We start from the raw sequence: 27331 nt of genomic DNA, 5'->3' as shown, positions 1-27331 counted from the left end.
GATAAAATAAAATGTTAAGAAAATCATAAGGAAGAAAAAATACATTTACTGTATTTATTTATTTTAATCCACACATAAGTGGACCCGTGCCATTCAAACCCACATTGTTCAAGGGTGAACTGTATGTATTACAGGACAGAGTCTCTATTTGGTAACTATGATAGAATAGAGTCTCTTTTTCACTCTCCAGAAGTTTCTGTTACTGAATTTTTATTGATAAAATACTCATTTAATAAAGACCATTTGAAACTGACCAACTTCAGCTCTCTGCTGGCAAACTACCCCTGCTACCACCAACTCCCTGCAAGCACACTAATTTGCAAGGATATTTGTGGTACTTTTATAGAAATGTAAAACCTAAACATTTAAAAGTCTCAGTAAATTGCCAAATATTTTTAAAACCTACAAAACTATAACAAGACACAGTCCTACCATTGGATACAAACTTCTTAATAATCAAAAAAGCATAATAATGTCCTTGCTTCTCATATTAAGAAATATGTTCTATTCAAGCATGTCTCCCATATCAGAACCCCCATGATTCACTTACTATGTTAATTTCCAAATGTAGAAAATATTAAATGATAAACTCAATATTATAAGAAACCTTAAACTCACCCTCTAAAAGTCTAAACCAAATCTCTTAGGAACCTCTTTCTTTACATGTCCCAGAATCTTTCAATGAAGAATACATCTCTCGCCCAGGGGTACCACATAAAGAGATACCCTGTCCTAAAATAAATTGTTCTATTAGCACTATTTGAAACAATATTTATAGAGCATGATGCTTACATAAACCACAGTATTTGATAAATTATCTTTCTTTCACCTACATTATCTCTCTCACTTCTCACTATAACTTTGTAAGATAGGCCTTATTGTTTTTCCCATTTGAAGATAACATAAAACTCACTAGGGGTAAGTAAAAATTGCCCAAAGTTAGACATCTAGAGATTTTGGGAGCATGAATTTGAATTTAGGTAGCCTGACTCCAGTGTGTGTGCTCATAGTGATGAGGTGATTCTATTACTAAAGGACAAACACTTACATGTTAGCCTTTTATGGGTCACTTAAGTAAGACACACATTGAAGGTAAAGTAAAACAGGTGTAGGTTTTTAGCAATGAATGCTGACGATACTAAATTAAAATAAAACCTTGGTAACACAGGTAGCCTGGTGAGGCACAGAGGGCACAGACCACTAGGTTAGATCCTGCCTCTGCCATTACCAACTCTGCGACCTTTAGCCTAATTTCTTTGGACTTCTATTTCTATATTCTCAGTAGGTATAGTATCATTAGGGGAAAAAACGATGTATGAAAAACTAGAAAGCACATGGTAAATAGAATCTAAGGGGAATAATGAAGGAAGATTCAAGATAACAGAAAAGCATTTTCAATCAGCTACTCAGATGAAAGCCTAGCTCTTCACACCTTGAAAGATGTAGGTCTTGTAATTCCTCGGGAGAATAGGTCTTTTACCTCCCACCTTGTTCTGCCCTTCATTTAGATCTATGCCTAAAGCAAGAATCCATTAATTCATGGGGAAGACACAGGGTACAATAAAGACCACACAGTATTTATGAGATGTCTGCTTTCCTCTGCACATTGTGTGGGAGCAAAGAGACACTCATATAAGCATCATGTATAATGGAAGTCAACTATTTCCACTGCTAAGTGCTTGACTTCCAGTAACAGCCTCACCTCCCTTCCTTGGTGCAGCTGCATCTCCTCTGTGCTACCATGCTGCCTGCCCTGTGCACACATTTGAGCCAAGCTGCTCATCATAGAACTTCATCTGTGCCCACAGAGATTGATCCAAAAGGTGATGCATGATCTAAACAGGTCACATAAGAGTCCTTCCCTGTGGTTCTTTGAAATGGAATCAGGAAGGGTGAAAAGGAAGAAACAGCTTGTCATTCTCTGTGAGCAATGCTGGCAAAAGGGAGCCTGGAGCTTCCAATGGCCACCTCATTACCCAGTCAGGAAAATCTGGTCTGTGGTGAGAGAGAATGCAATAGTCGCGCAGGGAGACAAAATCCTGCCAGCATCTTGTCATCCCCAGTAATATCTATGCTTTTTAGAGTTATGGTGGCAACAAATTCCCTTTTGCTTATTCAAGTTTGAGATGAGATTCTGACACAATCCAAAAATCCTACCTTGTCACAATCCCCTTTCTAAAGGGCAATCCTTACATTCCCTGGAGAGAGAGACTGAGTGAAACATATGCCAGAAGGAACGCAGATGCCCCGCAGAAGACGGAACTGGATATCCCTCCCTATTTCACTTGCAGAATTCCCCGTGCTGGTAAGCATAATAGAAAATTATTACTATAAAGGTCTGAAAACAAGAACAACCATTTTCTCTGGATGTGTGCCAAATGTGTTCTTAAAAACAAAGTCAACAGTACTGAATATAACACAGTATCAAACACCGCACAATTTAGCAAATGAATATTCCTTCCCTTTAGGTTAACATTCCAAGTAAAAGTTATCATTACTACTTATAAAATAAAATCCAGACTCTAATGTCAATTTTCTCTAATTATTAAGATTATCAAACATCTCATTAAATTCTTGTAAGATGTCTAAAATTGTTGTTAAACCTGAAAATACTATATTCGAGCTAAAAAAATATCATTTTCAAGAACACAAATCATTGACTTCTAACACAAATATTAACTCTCTGTTCTGCCTCTAACATATCGGTCCTGCTCAAATGTTAAACCCACAAAAAACAGATTTAGTTAGTCTTTTTGTACCCACAGGGGCTTTTTCAACACACACACACACACACATACACATATATATAGAACACACACAACACTAAAACATTCTAATTTTTTACTGGCAACCTGGGGTGGTTTTATCACAAAGACTAAAATTTGATCATTTAAAGAATATAGAGGCAGCACACATAGCCATGAATACATATTCCTGTACATATAAGTATATATATTAATTCATTCTCAGGGAGATGTTTCTACAGACTCATTCATCCTCATTAGGAATTCCCTTGCTATTAGACAGAAAAGGACACAGGACTGCCTAGAGGAAGGCTTGAGGGATTCCAATGACTTATTCTCTCACCTATACCTGGGGGAGAGTGTTTTCCTAAGCCATTTTTAGGAATCTAAGGCCTCACAAGTCAACAGATTTCATTCACCCTCTAAAGTGGACTTCATTTCTTTTTTTCACCACCCAACATCTATTCACTCTTCCTCAGGTAACAGCCCCTTTTATATGTCCCCTATAAAGTCACTAATTTTCATATTCTTAGTCCATGTGCTTTATGTAGAAGTGACTTTTTAATACAGGTGGACCTGACCAGACCCCAAAGTGAAGGAGGGGCCAGAGGAGGAAGCGGCCCAAGGCAGTGTGGCAGGGTTGTGTTGTCCAGGTAACAAACCTAGCATGGGGTGTGATGACAGATTCCCTGCGCTGGGGCAGACACATGGCAGAAGGAAGTCATTGTGTGAAGTCTGGAGGCTAGACAGTGATGGACAAAGGGAAAAGCCTTCCTACCCCTTCCAGTTGCTGATTGAAGGGGAAAAGAGGACACAGTAGCAGGTGTACCATAAGGGTCAACATGGCAACAGGGGGAGGTGCTGAACTGCCAGTCTAGCCTGAGAAAAAATGGGATTGGCTGGGGAAGCTGAACCCTTCCAGAGTGTGTGGAAGTTTGGGCCAGGAGATTTAAACAGAAAAGGTAAAGAGTCGCTCTCTTCCGCTGGAATCCACAGCACAGATGTGCAGGCCAAAGCGCTTTGCAGGACCAGTGGGCCCTGGAAGCTGCATGGCTGGGTGGCAAGCAGCAAGCCCCATGGCCGACATGACAAAACCCCCGCATGGCAGGCCACAGCAGTTGGCAGCAGCCCCGTCCCCAGTGCAGAGAGCAGCAGTGGCAGCAGGGCAGCACCAGCCACCACATGTGGACTCCAGGAAGGAGCCTGAGGCCTGACAGTGGCAGGAAAAGAAACCGAGCTGCTTGGATGGTTGTGCTGCAGCCATCTGTGGTTCCCAAAGGATGGTATTTCATGGGAGAAGGAACTCTGTGCGTAATCTTGGACTGGTCTAGCAGAGAGGGGGGTGGGATGTTTTCCTCTGAGTGTTCTGGAGGGATGGGCTCTGGAGCAGAAGCTTACCATTCTTCCAAGCTGTACAGTTTTTGAATAACAGACCTTTTTCCTTTTTCAGCAAACCTCTGTCTCCAGAATTTGCTTATGCACGGCAGACAGCCAAAACCCACTTTCTGTTCGGTAACATTTTCTCCCACCTCCAGAACAAGCACATGACTGTGTCCGGCTCATCAGTAAATCATAGGCCAGCAGCCTGAGCTATTAGTTCATGGTTGTTCAGTCAATCATTCATGGTCAATGAGAGGCAGTGCAACACGAACTTGGAAGGATATACACCTGAAGCTGTTGGGAACCTTCTTGCCACCACCGAGAGCTGAGAATGAAGCAAACATGAGAGAGAGTAGTGGCCAGAGATGGAAAGAAACCAGGTGGCCAATGACATGTGAGCCACTCTAGTCATTGACACCTGGGCTTTACAGCTAAATGAACCCCTAAATTTTCTTCGTGCTTAAGCCTGAGTCATGTCTGCAATCTCCTGTAACAGAATTATAACTGATATATCCTGCTTTCCTTCCTTTTTTTAAGATCAGCATAGGGAAACTGGAACAGTGATATGAACAGCTAGAGGAGACAAATGCTATGACCCAAGAAGTAAAATTTTTCAATTGAAAAGTTAATCTACACTTTGTTGTATAAAATATTCACCTTATAAAATATAAAGATTTGATCAAAAGCCTCAAAGTGATTGAGTGAAGTACTCTAAATTGAAGTTGAACTCAGAGGACTTTATTCAGAAGGCAGTATTTATCATACAATTATGCCTTTTATCACTAATTTTGTACATTTTATTTTTAAATGTAAATAGACCTGAGGAGTAGAATCATGATATCAAGTAATTCAGACTTGAACCCCCTTGATTTTTAAGATTTCACTGCTAATTTATAATAAAAACACTTAAAAACCTTAACAATATGTTAGATGACATTATCTCTAAAGTAATCCAACAAAGAAAATGTGCATACATTTATAGATATATAGGATGAATTTATATGTAGATCCTGGTTTTTAAATCAGATAACTTTCCCAATAGATAACTTCTGACCTAAAATCTAAAATAAAACACAACATTTTTCACCCACAAACCTACAACTCTTCAAAGCACAGAAATATAAATATCTATGGTCAATCTAACATCTGTTTAAAGGGAAATAAAAAGGCATAAAGTGTTTGTTAATAAACATACTGTCCTTTAAAATGACCTACATCAAGAAAACGAGCTATGAAAGGAAACCCTTACTTGGTGTTTGTTGAGCTAGAGTAGATCCTAAACAGCTCATTCAGTACGTGGGATAGAAGTGGTCCTGATGAGAAAAGCCACACAGCACCCAGGTACCACAGGGGACGCAGTGATGTTTTCTCCATATTTCAATATTAGACACTGATACCTAACAGACTCATCTCCTTCCTGCCCAGCCAACAGCCACAGCAGAGGGACCGTGACATTTTCAATCTCTCCTCCTGCCTTGGCACAGCACAAGTACTCTGACACACCCCTTCCCGGCTTCTTCTCCTTAAATGTTTCTCCTCATCCATCAGTATCCAGCTCAGATGCAACCTCCTTTGTGACAGTCTCCTCTTCCCCAGGGTAGAACCAATCAGTCCTTGCCCTGTGTATGCACCATATTTTTCACTCACTTCTTTTACACAACTCATAAGAGTGGACTTTAAAGCACTAATATATTTAATATTTCAATCTGTGAAACTTGCCTTTTTAGTTGAGAGATAATTGACATGCAGCATTGTATTTGTTTTAGGTGTACAACTTAATGAGTTGATACATGAATATGCACTGTGAAATGATCATCACATTAACATTCATCACCATAGTTACTAATTATGTTACTTCATGATGAGAAGTTTTAAGATTTCTTAGCAACTTTCAAATCTACAGTATAATATTGTTAACTGCGGCCACCATGTTGTACATTACATCCCTAAGAATTATTTATCTTAAAACTGAAAAGAACCTTGTTATTTTACTTTATCTGGCCCAGTGCCTGGTAAAGGCACTCCACATGTTGGTGAATAAATGAGTAAGTGAGGATCAGTTGAGAGAACTTAGTATAAACAAAGTCTAGCAAAGTCAGAAAGTACATGTACACTTGGCCTGCTTCCAGGGTAGTTTCCATATATACACAAACAAATGGTTGGAGAAATTGTTTCATAATAGACACCTTCAAATCCTGAACCCAGAGTACTTTTCTGCTTTAAATAAAAATGACTAAACATGTGTGGTCCTGAAACAACTGTGTGAAAATCAGGCTATATGCAACCTTATTTTTTTTAATCATTAAAATACAGTTTATTACATTCATATTATATGTCACATCTTCAGGATGCTGATGCTCACTCTATTAACTGCAATAGAGAGAAACTGTGGAAAATGCTAGTCAAACTGTCTTGTCCTGTGTCATGAGAATATTATAAACATCCCCTAAAAGCCTATTAGCATGCAGAGTTGGCGAACAAATACTACGCAATTCTTCATCCAAAATGGGTAATTAGGTAGGGGAAAGGGCAGCGTCTCTTGGTAACCAAATAACCTCATTTTCTGAAACAACTGTTCTCCCTCAAACAAATGGCCCAAGGCAGAGAGGGAATGGCTGATTTTCAACTTATATGACCACTAATGACTACTTCACTCAAGGGCACCAGTTCAAAGGGGTTCACATAAATTTACTGACAAAGCCAACTATGACATTAAGATAAGCAGCTGTTTGGGGCTAGAAACCCTCCAACCTCCTGCAACTTCCCATCTGTGAGGGAAACCTACTTGGATTATTGGGTTTATACATGATTTTATTCTGTCTGCTAAGGAAAAAGTCTTATAAGATTTTTTTTTTAATGCAAATGTCCTTAATAAGGTGCTTGGTAGGAAATACCAGCCTTTGCCACCCAATTTTGTTCTATTAGGCCCTCTCCAGACCCTAAAACACCTCTGAGCAGCCAGGCAGGCTGAGCCACCTAGAGAATCTCTGAGGTGTGAAGTGACTCCTTCAGCATTCCTCTGTGGGGCAGACATTCACCAAGCACTCCCTTCTTACTCTGCCCTGGGATCCTGGCCTCTCTCACAGAGCTTCTGCCTACTCTCATCTCCCTCCCACTTCCTCCTGCTGCAAATGATTTATTTTAAAATATTTAAAATCTGTAGAAAAATTTAAAGAATGGTACAATTAATACTTGTATAACTTTCACTCATTCACTGTGAATGTCTTTTTTTTATGTAGACTCAGTACTAGTCAGGTGACCCTCCTGATTCCTTGATGATGCTGAAGCCTTGCCTGAGGCCAGCTCAGCTCTGGGGACCCAGAACTTTGCCCAGCTTTTGCTGGAGTCCTGGCTCAGGTGGCCAGACCCCGTGCAATATAACCCACAGTCACAGTCACTGGCTTTGGCCTAGGGACCCAAAACCACTATCCCACCTTCCTCAGATTTTGGGCATCATCACTGTTGTCTAAAGTCTCTCATTGCCCAATGAACACCTAAACATCCCCAAATATACCAGTTTGATCTAATAAATACTATGTACTTTTATGTGTATGAACTTGGGAATGAATTAGCCTACCTCGGCCTCCATGCAAGATCTGTTAAGTGGGATACTAATAGCACCGACCTGAGTGAGCTGTGATGACAATACAATAGAGTGATTACCAGTGTGGCTGGCACATTGGCAGCATTTAATAAATGTTAGCTATTACTATAGTCTTTATTCAAATACGTTCTTTGACAGTGATTGATTTTCCATCTAACCAGCCCATCAGTGCATTCTTTCAAATCTCTCCTCTCCCCAGGATGCTGCATGAAACCCCTCACAGCAGTGGGGCTCCCAGGGATCCCCCCACACCTCTGACCTCATCTCCCAGCCATCTCTCCACACACCCTGATTCCACATATGCAGCTCCTTAGCATCCCAGAAACACACGAAATACACTATGCTCTTCCATTTCCAATTTTAAATTATTCTTAATTTAAAATTTTAATTTAAAATTATTCTTGGGGTCAATGCTCAGATGCTTTCTATTCTTACTCTTTAGAATAAAACATTCCTTCCCCAGGGCTCACACAGGACTTCCTTTGCTCCTCTATGAGAACTCACATGTCCTTCACAGATGGTTGTTCATATGTCAGTATGTCATGCCTTGGTTCACAGCTTCCCTAGGAGCCGCTTCCTGTCTATTTTCTTCTTTATGACCCAGTCTGATCCTTTGATCCCTTTCAGGTAATAGTGCTTAATCATGAGTGAGCATTAGGATTGCTTAGTAATTGTTTTCAAAATGCACATGTCCAGCCCTCTGATGCTAACAATACACTTAACTGTCCAATTTTTAATAAAGGATTTTCCCTGGACTCCTTAAACACACACTGCTTAGTATAGGAACGTTACTTAAAGTAACACCTTGAAAAGTAAATAACGCTCTTCTGTCTCATCCTCGCCTTGGTGAACCAGTATGCCTCATCAAAAAATCAGCAAGAGATGACATATGATCTTTGATTTTTTTCCCCCTACAAGTAGCTAATACAGAATAGGGTATTCGGATACATCCTGTGGTTTTTCTCCTCACTACAGCTTTCCTTCTAATTGCCAGAAAGAAGGATTAAGTGAGAATCCTAATTCTTCATTCTTCTTGGTATTAAGTATCTATACATTTGAAGTAATAACTGTAAGAACTCAGGAGAGTTAATAATTCACTGTGAGAAATGCAAATATAAAAATTATTTTTTAATTGTAGTTTAAATCTCAATACACATTGAAGGACATCTTGATTTCAGATTTTCAGCTTCCAGAACTATGAGCCAATAAATTTCTGTTGTTTAAGTCACCCAGTTTGGGTTGCGTTGCTATAACAGCTCTAGCAATCCAATACACAATCTATGTTACTTTTTCTTTCAAATGAAAAGTTTGTCTCTTTGTTTTGGTTGTGGGGTTGTTCAAAAAAAAAAAAAACTGGCCATTTTCCAATTTTCAGATATAGCATCTACACCAAAGAGTAATCAACATATCTTTCTGTGAGAGTAAACATCCAAAAGGAAGTAAACTTCAAGGTCACACCTACATGGAAGAAAGGCCCTGGGCTCAGAGAAAATACTACTTTCGAGAAAGAAAAACTGGTGAGGTCACAATGCCTAGACTCTGAGAGGATGGAGAGGAGAAAGCTGAGTCAAAGCGAAGTGTCCTTGTCAGAAGTCCAAATAATCAAGATGTCCTCTCGGCCCTCCTATCACCAGGAGAAGCTAGAATTTTTCTACATATATTAAGGCCACAAAGAAATATGAAAGGAGATGTAAAGTCCTAAACCAAGATAATCTCTAAAACTTGGTGACAGTTTGGTGAGATGGTGGCATGGGACAGAGACTTCCTAAAGAGCCTTAACTACATTTTCCAATTATGAGTCAATGCAAGACTCTACAGAGCTTCTCCCCTCCTCCTGTGATCATCTTCCTGTTTTTTCCTTTCTTCATCACCCAGTTCTAAAATAAGCAGATGGTAAAATGAAGCATGATAAGATCGGGGGTGGGTGGAGGTAGGGGGGTGCTTAGATCCTTTGTCTTTGTTATAAACACACATGCTTGGTCACTAATGTGGAGTAATGACAAGATAACAGTGGAACACTTCCTTGTTGAACTGAACCATAGCAAAAATTTAAGACATAAACCGATATCTCTAAAAGGACTTCTTTAGCATCTGATAATCATCAGACATGAAGATTTCCAGAAACAAATCAGTATAGAGAGAAACTGACATTATATACACACACAAATGGGGAAGAAGGAACTATTCCTTGGTTGGACCAGACTACTACTCAGGTGCAATGCCTGTGAAGGCCTGAGACAGATGAATAATTAACCTTAAGCTGAGTAATTGATCTTTAGCAACACTCCTAAAAGTTTAGGGTTCACCTGAAACATAGACTTTTTATAAATTCGGTGTTTAATGAAACTCTTTTTTCTTGGTCATACTGATTATTCCATATTAGGTCATATTTAAACTTTCAATTTATCTAGTGGGGCTATTTCAGTCTATAACTTCAAAGACTCTGCATGGATTTGCCAAACAACAAGAATAATAATGGGAGAGAATGGGATATAAATGGAAAGTATGTTATAATTTGAAGCATATCCAAGAGTCCAAGAAACTAAGAACACCTGCAGAAATAATTCTAAATGTTAAAATTCTATATGTATATAAGTGGAAAAAATATGCAAAGGTAAAAAGTGCCTCTTTCCACAAAAATTATTATAATAATTACAGAATCAAACCTAGTTTATAAGGTAGGTATTTCAAATACATGAGAACAATCTTTTAAAAAATGAGGAAGATTTCATGTATAATCATAGCCCTATTCTCTCTCTCTCTTCTCTCTCTCACACACACAAACACACACATACACACACACACACACACACACACACAAACCCCTTAAGAAAGACTCTGTAAAGCAACTTGTATGCTGAAGTACAAAACCTAATTTTTTAATACTTTCTAAAGTACATATATCCTTTAAAACATAAACATTCCCAGTATTATATATGTTTATATTATTTTAAAAAGGGGATTCCAGAAGTAACTTTTTGAGGTAACGTGGGGTGTAGTGAGGTCTTTTGTCAGCTTCAAGCATGGCGTACAGCGGCCAGGGCCAAAAAGTGCAGAAGGAGATGGTGCAGCCCATCAACCTCATCTTCAGATACTTGCAAAATAGATCTCGGATTCAGGTGTGGCTTTATGAGCAAGTGAATATGCGAATAGAGGGCTGTATCATTGGTTTTGATGAATATATGAACCTTGTATTAGATGATGCAGAAGAAATTCATTCTAAAACAAAGTCAAGAAAACAACTAGGTCGGATCATGCTAAAAGGAGATAATATCACTCTCCTCCAAAGTGTCTCCAACTAGAAGTGACTAATGAAGCAAGAAATTGTTGAGAAGCAATACAGTTTGTGTTTTTTAGGTGTTCTTTGTTGTGGATGTAGTCCTTGAACATTCATTTATATCACTTCGATTGCCTTTTTGTTATTACCAAATGACAATAAATGCTGTGTGATTGTTTTTATTAAAAAAAAAATAAAATAAAAAAATAAAAAAATAAAAAGGGGGGGCTTCTTTTCTGAAAAGCTCAAATTTTTATACTGATATATTTAAGAAGAGTTCTTAAGAGGTCTCCGGACAGATTCTACCATTCACAAAATCTCGATGTGACTATCTAATAAGATAAAAAGACAATTATAGGAAATCACAGTGGCAATAAATCTACTGCATTATTATTTATAGTTGTGTTTGTGATGAATACAGCATTACAAGGCAACAAGCCACTATTTAAGGGCTGGAAGATTTATCCAACCTTAAACATATCAGTCTACGCAGGCCTGGAGTCTATAATCATTATCACAGTTTAATCTGTCTTTGCAAAACAAAACTAAAAAATAGACTGTGTGTCTCTGTGATTAATCATTTGTATTTAAAGCCAAATTGAACTAATAAAAGGTCCAAAAAAGCAGCACCAAGAACATGGTACTGGAAGATGATGGAATTTGTTTAGAATACCATGTTCTGAAGGTGTCATGCAACCTTCTGTTAAATACTTTGTTCATTCCATTTTGTCATCTCAGTTTGTATCTTGGAAGACCTTAGAAGCAGCGAGATTACTGCATTATAAGCACAACATATGTTGGTGAGCAAAAAACCCAGATCAACTGCAGAGTAGTTCCCTGTGAACCCCCCAAAATAATGCCACTTGAAAATTTGCAAAAGAGTTGTTGACTTCTAAGGCTCAACTTTCTGCACGTTCTGCCAGTTGGCATATCAGGGTGACCCATAAAAATGATCTGGAGAAACAATGTGTAAGTCCTGGCCACACACAGCAGAGCATATAGCAGCCCTCAGATGACTGTACACTCTGAAAGAAAGTTGCCATGCTATGGAGTCACCGAAATAAAGCAAACTGACAGTTGTCCCCTTAGCATTTGGTGTTCATCTTAGGAACACTGGCAGGTACATAAATGTAGCCAGGGAGGACACATGTTTTTAACAAAATGAAGAAACTTTAAGAAAAGGGGGGAAAAGTGAGAGAAGTGAGGGGGGAGGGAGAGGGGAGGAGGGAGGGAGAGGTGGTGAGAGGGAGAGAGAGAGGAGGAGGAGAAGGGGAGAAGAGAAGCAAACTGGACTGATTAAAGTGACAAACACCCCCCTTTCCACCCCCCGAAGCTGCTTTAACTTTGATGACCAGTACTTATTTGCAGATGTACATAGTTTTCCCTGACCTTGGCAGCATGAAAGAAATTATACAGTTAGCAGTTCTTGCACAATCTCTTGAAAAGAATAGCACGCACGTTCTGTCCTTCAATGCCAGGCCGGCCTTGTTACTCCTATCCATCAATTTTTCTTCCAGTAAATCAATTTACTTGGTTAGGTTCTGGTCCTAAAATAAACTACTCATTCCCCTCTTTATCCCCTTATACCTCCTTTTCAGACAACAAACCTCCATTTTTTTTTTAATGAAGTGGGAGGAAAGAGTTAAGTTATATAAAAACTTATTTATTTTAATAGACTATAAACTTATACAAGGCATTAAATGCAAAATATTTAAGAATGATAGTTTTTCCAAGTTTATTATTATGATAAATGAAGTTCTCTTATCTTGCTGGATCTATTCACAACACAGAGCCAAAGAGTACAGAGTTTATATATAAGAATCTAAGACATCCTTGATGTCTTGATTATCTTAATAATAATTCCAAGATAACCAGAGCTTATGTATTGAGTAGCTTTTAGTACATAACTTATTAGAGCAATAATCTTCATTAATTCTACCTAGGGTACCTAGATGTCACATTTAACACCTTCTGCCTCTTAATAACTTAAATTTAAAATGTCTATTTACAAAGCAAAGACCTAATAAACTGAAAAACCATTTCTACAGGGGCCTAATGTAAAACTGGATGCTGTCTGTGCAACTGACTTTACCCAGATTCACAACAGAGGATGATTCATGGGCCCACATCAGCGGGACTTCAAAAACAGCCAGCATGGTGCTACAGGTGATTCAGACTTTAGTTCACCTCCAAGTGAAAAAAAAAAAAAAAAAAACTTTCAGGATTCAAAAAAAAAGTATATGTTTCTTTGACTTGTGTGGGAGGAAGGAAAAAATAAAAACTCTTCCAATTCTTCTGACTGCCAGTCAGAGTGGCACAGTCCACGGGGGTAGTGACGCACACTGGGCACCTGAGCAACTTCTGTGGAAAGGTTGTTTTGTTTTGTGTTTCAGGGTTTTTTGTTTGTCTGTTTTCCTTTTTGTTTGTTTTGAAGTGATGATGCCTGGGAAAAATTTACAATGTTAAAGACATCCTCGCTTTCCTATAAGAAAGTGAAAAGACGATTACTTTGTATACCTCATCCTAAAAATGCCGCCAGGAATCTTTGTACACGTCCTCCTTAGCGGGGCGGTTTGGGACACGAGGAACAGCAGCACAGGCACACCTCGTTCTGTGGTGCTTCACTCTACTGCGTCTCCCTGGTGGTGTGTTCCCTACACATTGAAGGCAAGCCCCTCCACCAGCAGAAAGATTACAGCTGGCTTTACTGCACTGGTCTGGAACTGAACCCGCAATATATTCGAGGTGCATCTGGATACTAACACAAATTACTGCTTTACTAAAACATATACCTATGATTAAAAAACAAAAGATTCTTTCAAATTCTTTAATCTAACATATACTTATTGTTATTATCTACTGTGCATTTCTGCAAGTAATCTGACGAAACCATAATCTATTAAATATTTAGCTATATCATGATAACTTTTGCTTGTTTTGAAATGGTAGCAAAATACAAATGCTGTTTTAACAGAACAGAGATTCAATTACCAAAGTAAAATACAGTGTTTAACTCAACCAAAGATGACACTGGTTTCCTTCTGTGATAGAAGCAAGGCGGCACTTCAGGGACCTGATGCCTGTGTTCTCATGACCCAAAATTCATGCCATGACAAGTAACTCATTCTACTGAGATTCAAAGAGATGGGCTGGTATGATAGATTTTTGGCTATGTTCTTATGTGCTCACATATGTTCTTGCAATACATATCTAAATTTACATTAAGTAGTTTAACAGCTTTCTTTATCATTATAATTGTGTTTCAAGCACAGAACCTCACATACATCACCAAAAACAGTGTCAAAAGGCAGTTATTATGAGGAAAAACATATTCCAGTTCATTTTTTTATACACAGCATGGCAAACTCTTCTTGCCTTTCTAATTAAGTTCTCAAAATTCCATGTGTGGCTCAGTTGGTTGGACGAAGTGAAAATTCACCAGTTCAATTCCTGGCAACCACCAATTAACATTTCCCTCCCTCTCTTTCTGCCTCCCTTGCCTTCTCTCCAAAAATAAATAAATAAAATCTTTTTTAAAAAACTCCATTAAAGGGGAATTCACAGCCAAAGAGATAATCTGGCAACTACCTTTAAATGACATTTTTCCAGAGCTAAAATGAGCAATAAGGGCTCTATACTGTTAATTCCTATTCACAATACCTTGGCTCACTTGAAACATATCAGTTTTTCTTTCCATATAATTCTGACAAGCTGTTTGTCATTTTGTGTGGCTTTGCTGCAGCTGCTAAGAGGCTTATTCGTTTCTGCTTCAGGTCCTCTGATGTTGAGCCCTGAGATGATGACTCAGAGTTGCGTATTCTAGCTCTGCAGGCTCAATCTCTTTCTACCAGAGGCAGAATAAATATGAATGCTTGAAATGGAAAAGGATTTAGGTAACTTTCCTTTAACAGACGCACCTAAGCTAAGTCACCAAACCCTAAGGCCCTCCCCTTGTCCTCAGGACCACAATACCGGAACTTTGTCCACGATGACATCAAGCCAGCGCACACACCTTCAGCTCTTCCTACACCCTCTCAGCTCCATTAGAACACCCCTCCAGGGCTAGCCTTCGCTTAGCTTCCACTTCCTTCTTCTTTCTAAATGTTTCTTAGTAAGAAAAAGCTCCACTCTGTCTTAAACCAACTGTTTTTCTAAGCACTGAAACAATTCCCAGTTGGCACAGACCAGAACCAGACTTTGCCAGTTGCCTGTAAATTATTCAAACATACCTTTAGTGTACCTGACGTTGCAAGCAGGGAACCGGTGGCCAAAGAGGGATCATCCTCTGTCTGCGTCTGGAAAGTGTAAGGAGGCAGCCACCAGCTGAGTGTAAAAGCCCCACAGAGCCAGAAGGGGAACACGTTTAAGTTTAATGGCTGCTAACTAAATGGGGAGGGGGGGTGTGTGGGAAGGGACACAGGGAGCACTGTGGGAAAGTGGCTTTCTTTCCAAAAGAGAAGGAACTGCTTTTCCAGTTCACAACCACTGTTTGGGGCGAGAGCAGTTGCTGATAAGAGATTACTGATGAGCACACCAACTGGAAATTAGTGGTCCTTCAGCCAGGGAAACAGATTCTCTCTAGAACCCTCCTCCCCAATTTTCTCTCCACAGACGAGTGTTAAAACAAGAGACTCGCTGCCCTATACCTGATGAGACTTTAGTCTCCACTTGTAACCTATTATCCTCAGAGATCTAGCTGCCTGTGTTCTTCCTCTGGTGATTGAGGTTCTGTTACCATATATGTAATATGAGTGTTTGTAAGTTAGGGATCTTGACACTCCCTGTTCAGGGGACAGTTCCAAACTGCTAAGCAGGAATACACCACATATTTAACTGAAATAAATGCTACATCACCAAGGGCAGTTTAAATCATGTCACAATGATAGCTCATGCTCTACCTAACCTCAGTAACCTTGACCATCAAAACCAAGTTTCTCTTTTACAATCCAAATGCCAAGTGGGAAGCAGAAGGACAACTCAAACTAGAGAAATACCAGTATCCCAACTCCATAGGTGGTGATGTGAATGCTAACTGCCTGCCCCACACCCCCCACAAAAACCTTTCAAAATCTGTAATCACTTCTGCTCAGGTTCACTCGTTCTGTTATGAAGAAATCCTTTGTAAGGGATTTCACCCTTGTCTTGTCCCAAATTTCAGGATAGACTGTAATTATTACTCTCACTTAAAATTTAAATATTTTAATTATGACATTAAACAGAACACTTTTCACTTCAACTAAAAGTAAATACAATAATACTAGACAAATCTTAAGGATGATGATACAAAACCACCCTTAAGGAAAACTCAATTCATTTAAATACCCTTCTCCACAGTACGAATTTAAGAGACCCCTTACCTGACGAACAAAACTGTTTGAGGTAGTGTCAGAGGACGTGCTTCCATCGGATCCTTTGAATTTGTTTTTCCTTCTAGCTCCTTTTCCATATGACTAAAAAAAAGGGGGGGGGGGATGAGATTAGTGTTAGACCCTCTCATAGGCATCTAGGCCTAGTTCTAGAACACGTCAAAGACCAAAACAAGGAATGAATTGCTATCATGTGGGCATTATTAAGTTATTATTGCACAAATCAAAAGTCCCTGAGTGTAGAGAGAAGAAGATTTTCCAGACAAAGCATTTAATAATCAGTGAATTAAAATGATTTATGCTCTTATCCTATCTGTTGTTAAGAGGCAAAAGCCATTGAGGAGAAAGCCTTTAAAAAATAAATATTTAAGTGCAGTAGGGACTGGGTTAACAGCAGTAAGGTGAGAGGAAAGGCAACTTGTCAAAAATAACGCATCATGAAATATTGTTGTCCAGCAGTACTGAGCATGCATTTTGTGCTTCTTTTAGGGTTTAATTTGTAATTCCATAGGGGCTTATTTATTAGAGTGGTACTTGTAAGAATTGCATATGGTGGCTGAAGAACATTTTGCAGTATGAATTCTGATTGCCTTTAAATTCATATACTCATACATAGGTCTAGTTGGAACGTAAATGAAGCATGGTGCTAGTTCTTCATACTTTTGTACATATATAGAGATTGCTTTGAGAGATGCTGAAATACATTTATAAGTAGTGGTGAATCATAAGAAATCAAAATATTTTGTAAAATGTTCTGACCCATGGTGGTAATGCTTGAATGTGATATGAAAATCTCACTCTTTAATTACCTAAAATTTTCCTGAGAAAGTCAAGAACAATAAATTTTATGAAATAATAGTAATGAAAAATAAGCCTTTAAGAACAGGACATTAAAGGTAAGACAATTTGTTTCAATAACAGTATTGGGCCAAACACAGACATATTGGGTTGGCCAAAAAGTCTGTAATATTTTTTCTATAAAATGAAGGGCACATTTTTCATTTTCACCAATAACTTTATTGATGTGGCTATTTTGAGTATGTCAGCTATCTCTTGCATGGTATAACATTGATTGTTCTCAATTAATGTCTCTATTTGATCTCTATCAACTTCAATAGGTCTACCTGACCATGGAGCATCATCCAGCAAGTAATCTCCAGTATGAAACTTCGCAAACTACTTTTGACATGTTTGGTCAGTCACTGCTCCTTCTCCATACACTGCACACATCTTTTTTGCATTTCAGTTGCATGTTTACCTTTCTTGAAATAATAAAGCACAATATGCCAAAATGTTGCAAATTTTCTTCCATCTTCAATATTAAAATGACTACAAAAACTTCACCAATTTTGACTTTTTTTTAAATGCTCACGGATATGAAGCTCACAATACAATCTAATGAAATTGTTTTGGATGAAACTAAAGACAACTAAGCACTACTAGAGCCCTCTTACAGAAAAAACCCAAACAAACTTTTTGGCCAACCCTGTATACAAATGAACTTGCTTTTACTACTCTATCTACAGTATACAGAGAGAGAACCAAGAATAAACTATGCATCAATCTATGATTAAGTCTAGGCACAGGAAAAGTTATTGTGAACACTGAATATTAAAATATAGGTGAAAAATAGCTCATGACAGATCAAGTTATTTTGAATATTGAACATTAAAATATAAGTGAAAGGTAGTTCTCCATTGGGCTTTATGATTAAATACACATAGGTTGGGATCCTGCTATGGCAGACCTTGAATGCATTTTCGAACCTATCCAAACATCTGTCTTCTCATCCTTAAAATGGAGATAGTAATATTTACCTCTCAGAGTTATTTTAAGTATTAAATGAAATAATGTATTTTATAGCATTTAGTATGAGACCTGGCACATGGTAAGGACTCAATATAATATATAAAAAAAAAAACCGATATCCACATTAGGGCTGGAAAGGTGGGGAAAAACTGGGCTAAACTTATAATACGTTTAGAATAATTAGGCTCACAGAGACTTCATTAGATTATCAGAATTTACAATATTTATTTTTTCAAAATCACTATATTCAGGTTTTAAAAATGCTACTTTGTTTTATTTTACATATTCATATGGTTTTCATTAAAATGGAGATCTAAACCATAATACACATAGCACTTAGGCAAGCTGAAACCCATTACAGTACAAACATTTGTGTTATGAGTAAGTTAGAGGCATTTGCAATCAGCAAGAGGGTGGTATGATCTTAAAGCAAAAAATTTTCTTAAATATATATCTGTCTCTTCCAAGTATCCAAGCAATTTATATAATACAAATGTGTTTCCATGGCATTTAATTAACTCTCAACTTCATAAAAGGAAAAATCATCTAGGCTGGGCTTTCATAATGTATGATACAAGGTTCTCCTCACTTAACAGCTTATTCTTCTTACTTGTGTAAACATTATTCAGTAAACTGTTGAAAAATAACATTCTTTCAACAATGTTCTTCCTTTTCCAATTATTATGTAAAGGTTTGAACAGAAGTGTCTTCCAAGTCCTAACAATGTTAAACAAAGTATGAAAAATTCCTTAAAATTAAAAAATATATATTATTCTATATGCAAAGATACTTATGACTGGAAAAGCATTTTTGGATCTAACATGTTTCTTTTTGGGGAGAGGGATATATGTTAAATAGACTATTTATCTTCATGAGGAGCATAAACTATCTTAGAGAAAATATAATCTCATCCCATTATCCTGTGTCCTTCCAGTACTGTGTTGAAATGGGTGGAAAGGATGTCTTTGAAATTTTGTTGTCATTTGTCTCAGATTTTTAATGATAAATACAGTTTACTAGTCAGCTGCTTTGCTGTGTAAGCTTTCTCATAGCTGTTCACAGTTGCACAACAGGCACCATGAGAACCATGCCATATTTAAGATAGTCAGTCACAGGGGAGGCTGCAGTTCTCTGCAAGAAATTAAGTGAATTTTTTAAAAGTCACATTGATTTTTCTAGGTCCCTGGGAATACTGTTCATAAAAATTATTTCAGGTATACTTAGCTATCCACGTAATGTATTTACATTGGATTATTATAGATTTCAACTGTACTGAGATACAGTTTGCACACTAAAAAAACAAACATAGTGCACTGAATTGCTTGCAAACTGGTGATAGTTTTTAGAAAAATATATATCACACTTTAATCATTTAAATTTATGAGGAATGACTTATTCAAATTATTAAATTGTTCATGCCTTAATAATGTTACAGCAAATTCCTATTCATTATAGATCATATTTATTAAAAGCCAAAATAAATCGACATGCTTAATTATACCTCTATTCTGCTCTTTCATTGATTTCAGCAGGAATTTCTCTTTCCCCATTGTTTTCTCTTTTTATTTTTAACTATAGAGTCACTACTCAATGAATAATTATTTTTTATAACAATATCCAGGGTCCAGAAAAAGAATTAAAGCATCTTCCGGGATACAGGTGAATGTTCTGGGAAATGGTACTAACATGGTTCAATAGTCCATTTTTCTGTACTTTTAAAAAATGTTAGTGAAAATTTATACTGCTGTTAAAAAATAAAGTTCTAGTGCGACAACTGTAATAGAAAAATAATTTTTAAAAAAGAGTACCATGCATAACAACAAAAATATATTAATTATCTGAAAACTAAGTCAAGGCTTCTTATTGAAGCATGTTAATTGACTAAACAGTTATTAAATTATAAATGAGAATTATGCATATACAGTGACATAAAATAGTGAAAATAATTGTAGTTATAACAATAATGATACAACTGCCCACTATTCACCAAGCATTGAGCATTGTAGAGTTATAATCTCATTTAACCCTCATGAAAACATTATTTAAAAAGGTACCAACAATACTTCCTGCAACTTTTTATTTGTTTTTTAAGTGCAGACTACAAATATCAAAGATACAAAACAATATGTGGCAAATCCAAGATAAGAATCTAGTTCTGTCTGATTGTACATACTATACAGGTATTTAACACATCTGAAAATATTTAAGTTTTGTTGTTCATCATATGTAGTGAATTATGTCTGTTTTAAAATGAGAATAATCTTGTAATTCAAGATAGTGGTTAGCTATGAGAGAGAAGAAGAGAGGATAAGATAGGGAGTAGCACAGAAGAGTTATTTGTAATGTGTGCTTCTTAAGTTGGGTGGCAGATTCATGGGTGTTATTTTCTATATTTATTACCAATATGTGATATCTATTATTCATATATAAAGAGCATGTAAAATAAAATAATTTCAAACATTTCTTCAAAGTTTTCTTAATTAAAAAACCCATGTAGATTTATCGTGGATTTTTCGCTATATCGCAGGATTTTGCAGTACTGTATATGTATGTTGTTAAAGTTACGTAGGTTTAAGAGTGTAGAGTATATTTAAGAACATAAGTAGTGTTTATAAAAGTTTGGAAAAGGTTAATTAGGGAGTGGGAAAGGTTAATAAGGGACTGGGAATGGTTTATAAGTGTGTGGGGTTTATAAAGCCTTAAAATATATATAAATACTAAAATAAATGTAAGGTTCCTATTTCGTGGATTTTCACCTATCGCAGGTGGGTCTAGAATGTAATACCTGCAATAAGTGAGGGAATAGTCCACTAATTGCCTATTAGTTAGTTGAATGCAGCTCAATACAAACAAATTACCACCATAGCAAAAAGCAAAAAAGAAAACTATATATCTAAATTCCTTTACTTCACCTTAAATATCCACCAAGCTAAGATTTCAGAAACTAAAAAAACAAAAAAATTTCCACCCATACAAAAGTGACATATTTTTAAAAATCCAACATTTATCATATAAATTAATGCCCTTGTTGATACTAAATAACTACTAAAACTGAACTATAGGCTCAAAATAAGCAATACATGTTCATATTTCTACAGGTAATTGAAATCAAATTTCTGTATGATTGAAGTAGACAGTAGTAGTCAATTGTAGAAGTTGCCTGTTAAGGGGAGATTTCAGGCCACCTGTACACACAGAGGTGGCCTGGCAACCCCTGGGGAGTCTTTGAGAATGATGTCACTTCTGTGATTGATGGATATAGTAACTTCTCCTACCTACAAAATGCTCCCCATGAGCATATGCTGATGTCTATAATTAGTTTTATCCCTCTCAATTAGCATTCTTCAATATGTATTTCTTTGAACTGAGGACTTTCCTCATCTTAGGATCCAAAGCAAACAAAACCAAAACTACCCATAGAGGACTAAGACATGAGATCTCATTTACCAATAGCTTAGTAAAAATGAGGTTATCAGATCCTTTACTAGGAGAGAAGTTTAACTCCCTAGAAAGAGGGAAACATAAGTTGTTTTCTATATGCATCAGGTTACAAAAAAAGCAGAAAGGAATCAAAAGGCAGCATATAGCCTTGGCTGGGTGGCTCATTTGGTTGGAGCATCATCTATACACCAAAAGGTAGAGGGGTCCTCATCCCTGGTCAGGGTGCATATGGGAGGGAGGCAACTGATCAATTTCTGTCTGGCTGTCTCTCTCTTCCCCCCACCCCCACCCCCACCATCCCCTTCTGTGTCCCTTCTTCAAGTGATGATTTTTTTTTTTAAGAGGCAGCATACATAGAGCTCTTTTACAGTCTGGCAGGAGAAGGCCAGGCGCCACTCTTGCCCTCTTCACAATCTGCCTCCAGCTGGGCTTGGAAAGAGCTCTAAGACAGGCCCACTTACTTGAAGTGGCATCATAATTAATCTTAACTCCCTGTAATTGTGAAAGTAAGTATATTATTTGCAAGATATAGATATGTCCCACAGTCACCAAATTAAAGAGTGCCACCACCCCCTACAGGGTTAACATATTTTGCTCAGTCTTTTTTGAAAGGACCAACGCTACATACTGTATAATTCAAAAAAATTAAATGCAGCAACAGGTAAACTATGTCTTTACATAAAAAGAAAGACAAAAAGAAAAACATGAAACTACAAGATCAACTAAACCTCAAATCATTCAAATAGTCAGATATTGTATTTCGCATTTTAAAACACACTCAGAAATTCTTATTGGCATGTTTTAAATCTCGTCCATGTGACACCAGAACTAAAATGCCATTCAAGAGAAAACTAGTGGAGGTTAGGAGTGAAGGTTTCAGCAAAACATAAAACACAGGACTATGACCATTATGTTCGGAGACTGCAGGAGGCTGTTGTTACACCTCAGACCTCAGAATGTTTCTGGAAGACGGTATGGACATAGTTTAAGAGCCCCGGGAGAACGGTTGCTGCTCTTTTCAGATAAAGCTCTTTGCTACGGATTCAGGATGTTGCCATTACCAGGCTGTACGACTACAATATGCTTGAAAGCATCTGGCAAACTCGGCTGGGGTGGAACCAGCTGGGCTCTGTTGCTAGGAGCAAAACAAACAGGCCCTCTGGTTACTGTCTGTTCATTTTCAGGTGTGACTGAAGGTGCCAGCTACAATCTCTGAGGCCTAAAGTGCTGAGATAGATGCTACTCTGGTTACTCGTCTACTTCCTCCTCTGTCGCCATCCTATTCTCAGTCCCTTTCATCTATTGCCCATCCACCCAGCCTTCATACATGATTTAGTCAACTCCCTGGAGAATTGCCAGTGCCATAGTTTAAGATAATGCTGTCCAATAGAAATGTAACACATGCTACTTATGTAGTTGAAATTTTCTAGTAGCTACATTAAAAAGCTAAATGACAAATTAATTGTAACAATGTATTTTATTTAACTCAATATATACAGAATATTATCATTGCAGCATAATCAATACAAAAAAATGTTTAACAAGGTGTTGAATATTTCTTATTTTATATTAATTCTCTGAAGTCTGGTGTGCATTTTATATTCCTAGCACTTCTCTGTTTAGATGAGCCACATTTCAAGTGCGCAGAAGCAACACGTAGCTAGTGGCTACTGTAGTGGACAGCACAGATTTGGAGCTTCAGAGGGACAGTCCTAAATTAGCACCTTGACTTTGAAGGTAGACTGCGGCCAAGTTTGCAGTGAAACTGTTCAATGGGTTACCTAAAAAGAGATGCAATTTGCTTGCATCAGAATTTTCAAGAACTTCCAGTTAGATTCAATTCATGTCTCATGTAAGTAATATATCTATTTTGTTTATGACAGTGAGCTACAGGGGAGGGACCGGAATGTTTGACGGAGTCCCCTCCCCAACCAGGATTATTGATACAAAGAACTAAAATGAACAGCGTCTGTGAATCTACAGCTTTTGCTTTGTTCATACCAAACTTGCAATATAATCCAGAAGTGTTTTTAAGAATCGATTCTTAAAAAACAACAATGGCTTAGAGGTACCATTTGCCAAGAAAATTCCCTTTCTAAGTAGAATTACGATGACTTGGTGTCACAAAACGGGGGATGCTCTGGAGGCAGCCCGCATCCTCGTTCAGTTTTACTTCTGGTCTGTTCAGAAAGATGGAACAGATGCCTTTGCCAAGTGTTCACAGCCCTATGATGCCATGATTTATTAGATAGAAAATAAACACGACAGCGTTTCCCTCAAATAATGGATGTGTTATGAACACATTTCAAGGAAAACTGCTTTCGTTTTCGGAAGGTAGAGAAAGCAAGGAGATGGATGCTGGTAAAGCTGAATATATACACCTCTCACCTGCTGAGAATATCCATTCCTCCTTTTCTCCACTCTCTCAAGTATCTGTGCAATTGCTTGCCAGTTACTGTGGACTGAGTCCTTGCAATGTCTCATGCATAGAGCTGTCATATCCATTAACATTTCTCTCTATTTAGTTTAGGCCTGTTACGTCTTATCCAAACTGTTCTATCAATTTCCCTTCGGGTAGCTCTACCTCTGGATTCTTCAGACTCCCCATTACCTTCCAGAACTTTCCCGGGCGACTCTTCAGAATGAGCTGCTACATGGCTCCTTCACTGAATTCCCTCCACAGTTCTTTATTGTTTAATACACTGCAAGTTTCAAAGCCTCCGAGATGTGGGCTCGAATTGCCTTGTCAGTCTTATGCTTAACTGTGCCCAATCTGTAACTTTCCACACTCTTTCAAACTAGGGGTTATAAATGTCTGCTTTAAGACTTCTAAGTTCTGTGACTTTGCTTCCTGTAAAGTTAGTTCTCTACCATCTCTCCGAAAATCTCTGTTGAAATCTAAGCCACCCTTTAAGTCTCTTCTCAAACGCCACCATTTCTATGAAGTCCTTACAGGTTACTACAAATAGAATATTTGTGATCTTTATTCCTGCGAACCACATAAGATTCCAGCTTCTCATATAGTGCCATATAGTGCCATGCCATACATGTCACACGACTGTCATATTTGCAGCTACTAGAATGTTAGTTCTTTTGAAGGTAGAAATTCACATCTGAATTATTTCCACATTGCAGCTGTACAATAAGTATTTGTTGACTTACTTTTTAAACTATTTGTTTAACTACATAAATCACTAAATAAATTAGTATCTCTTATCTGAATGCAGTCATTCTTTCTGTCAGCCCTAACTTTGATCTTCAGAAATTCAGGAACTCTATTTTTATCATAAGAATAAAAAAAATTTTTTTAATCCCCAAAGGAAGATCAAAGAGAAAAGGTCTAAAAATAATGTCCTCTATCAATATTCAAGACCTTCCTCCTGGAATAACCATCATATAGGTCTATAAGAACATTTCACACTCTCATCTAAACTGGTAACTGACTAGCCATTGTAAAATCAGGAGTCTGGAACAAAGAATTCCTGTCCTCTAGTTGAGGCTAGATGTTAATGCAGGTGGTTAGTGACATGTCCCCACTCTGGACAGCCAAACAGCCCAGGGTAGAATAATATTGTCTTACCTCTGTGAAAGAGACTCGTTTCTGATTATATAAGTTCCTGGTTCCCACATTCTTTCTCCACCCCAAACCAAAGTGAATTATGTGTTTTAAGTTAGCACATGTATTTCCCAGTGGTAAAAGCAAGTTCAATAAAGCACCATGATTATGTCACTGGAACTATCACTATGAACAGTACCCAAATGTCTGAAGCAGTCAATTTCCACCACCTCTCAAAACCACAACAGCAGCAAAACATTTGTAACCTTTATTGTCTCCAACTCCGAGTCCATTACTACAGTAAATAAACACGCTAGCATGTCCTCTCTTGTACTTATGTAAATACAAATCATATATTTATAAATGTTATTATATAAGTATAAAAATTATAATCTTACCCCAATTTACAATCTAGCACAACTAGGCTCGAAATCAACAAGCTATGCAAAGTAGAGACATTTCTCCAAAATGAGGCTTGAAACGTAACCCTCACCCCTTCCAATCACTAGCCAAGCAGCCCAGAGCTAGGAGTCTTAAGTCATTTCCCTGATGGGATAAAAGTTGAGAGACTCCTCACTGCTGAGATCTGGAGGTGTCTGTAATCCACACTGTACCTGCCAAAGCCTTACGTAAAAGCCACCTTCTCATTACCCAACACCTACAACTGACATCTCCCATTTCACAACAGCAGCAAACCGGAATTTTTCCAGAAACCACTAATACTCATCATCGGAGAAAAAGGTGGTCCGGGAGCTCTCTGAAATAGCTAACGTTTCAGGGGGAATGAAAAATAAAAACTTTCGCGGCCCCAGTTCGCTCTCTCCTTAAAAGATAGGAACATGGGGTCTAGGCAAACCCGGGCAAGTGCGGTGAGGGCAGCTGAGCTGTCAGGGCAGCGAAAAGCCCCAGGTGCGGAGGGCAGTGGGGCTGCTCCCGGGAGTCAGGGGCCCAGCCTCACCCCATCATTTGCCCTCCCCGCGACTGGCCTGCTCCCACCCCAGCTCAGAGCTCATCCAGACGGGTCGGGTGGGAGCTGGAGCTGCGGAAAGCGGAGCCCCTCCCGCCCACCCGGACTCACGATCTTGAGCAGGTCCAGTCCGCTCGCCTGGTTCATGTCTCTCCATGTGCCTCCCCGGGGAAGGAAGGGGCGAGGAGGGCAGACCTAAGCAGCCCGGGGGCTGCCTCGGGAGACTGGGAGGTCGCCCCCGCCCCTTCCCACTGGTTTTTCGTAAGCAGAGAAAAATGGAAGCCGGAGAAGAGCCAGGGCAAGGCGAACAGGGGTAGGGTCACCAGCACCAGGAGAGGAGAGTGGGTGGCAAAGCGGGAGGGAGGGAAGAGGTGGCGGAGAAGACCCACGCAAGAGGGAGCGGCGAGGCGCGGGATCCCAGCAGAGGAGGCGCTGGCTCGACCGAGGTCTGTGCCTAAGCGGCTCACAAAGAAAGAAGGCGCGGCGCTGTCGCTACCTGTGCCGCGGCTCCTAGCGCCCCCGTGGGCGCCGCGTTCTCCAGCAGTTCCATCTGGAGCTCCTGCGCCACCGCAGCCGCCGCTGTGGGAGGCGACTTGGACTTGTCGCTTTGGACCATTGGCGAAAAGTCGGGTCCAAGCAGCCTCCAGCCCCTCGCGGCGGGTGCCCTCCTCCCTCCCCGCCCCGCTTCGAGCCGCCCGGGGCTCTGCGCCGCGCTCGCAGGCAATCAGGGCTGGGGACCCGGCTGGGCCATTTGGAAAAGCGACGCGCCGGGGAGCTGGAGGGTGCCGGGGGAGAGGGGCTCCTCCGCCATTCGGGCGGGCCGGGCAGTGAGAGCACAGAGCGGCGGCGCGGGGACTGTCCTCGCCAAGAGGGAGGGAGCTGGCTGCCGGAGCCCGAGCCCAGGGGGAGGCGCGTCGGAAAGCGAGAGTAACCGGGCAGCCGAGAGGCAGAAAAGTTCCCCGCGGGAGGCTCCGGCCGCGTGGGTCCGGCTCGGCCGCTGCGCGTCGCCGTGGCACGCGCGCTGGAAAGTTTTCAAAGCCACGAAAGCGAGGCCTCGCACCCAGGAGCTGCCTTTCTCAGACGTCCGAGTTCGCCTGTCTAGGTTCCTAAACCACCTCTAAGGGACCCCAGGAGTTTGGGGGCGGGAGCAGGTCCTTTCAGGAATTGGGAGGCTCTGTTGCTAAGGT

The 27331-nt window shown here is 39.2% G+C and overlaps 1 protein-coding gene and 1 pseudogene across 1 annotated transcript in view; one reads left to right on the top strand and one right to left on the bottom strand.

Annotated features, from left to right (window-relative positions):
• CACNB2 (calcium voltage-gated channel auxiliary subunit beta 2) overlaps window positions 1–26981 on the bottom strand; it is a 345404-nt gene extending 318423 nt beyond the window's left edge. The window contains exons 1-2 of the mRNA XM_090266571.1: window positions 26641–26981; window positions 16363–16455 (exon numbers count right to left, since the gene is read on the bottom strand). Coding sequence (XP_090122697.1) covers window positions 16363–16455; window positions 26641–26760 — 213 coding nt within the window. The 5' untranslated portion in view covers window positions 26761–26981. The remainder of the gene's footprint in view (window positions 1–16362; window positions 16456–26640) is intronic.
• Window positions 10699–11192, top strand: LOC150019665 (small nuclear ribonucleoprotein E pseudogene; annotated as a pseudogene).
• Window positions 26982–27331: the final 350 nt, after the last annotated feature.

This window comes from Furipterus horrens, unplaced genomic scaffold, assembly GCF_987537825.1.
Source record: "Furipterus horrens unplaced genomic scaffold, mFurHor1.1.pri manual_scaffold_2, whole genome shotgun sequence".
Lineage (NCBI taxonomy): Eukaryota > Metazoa > Chordata > Mammalia > Chiroptera > Furipteridae > Furipterus > Furipterus horrens.
Note: the sequence above shows the minus strand (reverse complement) of the source record. Positions and strands in the feature narration are given on the sequence as shown.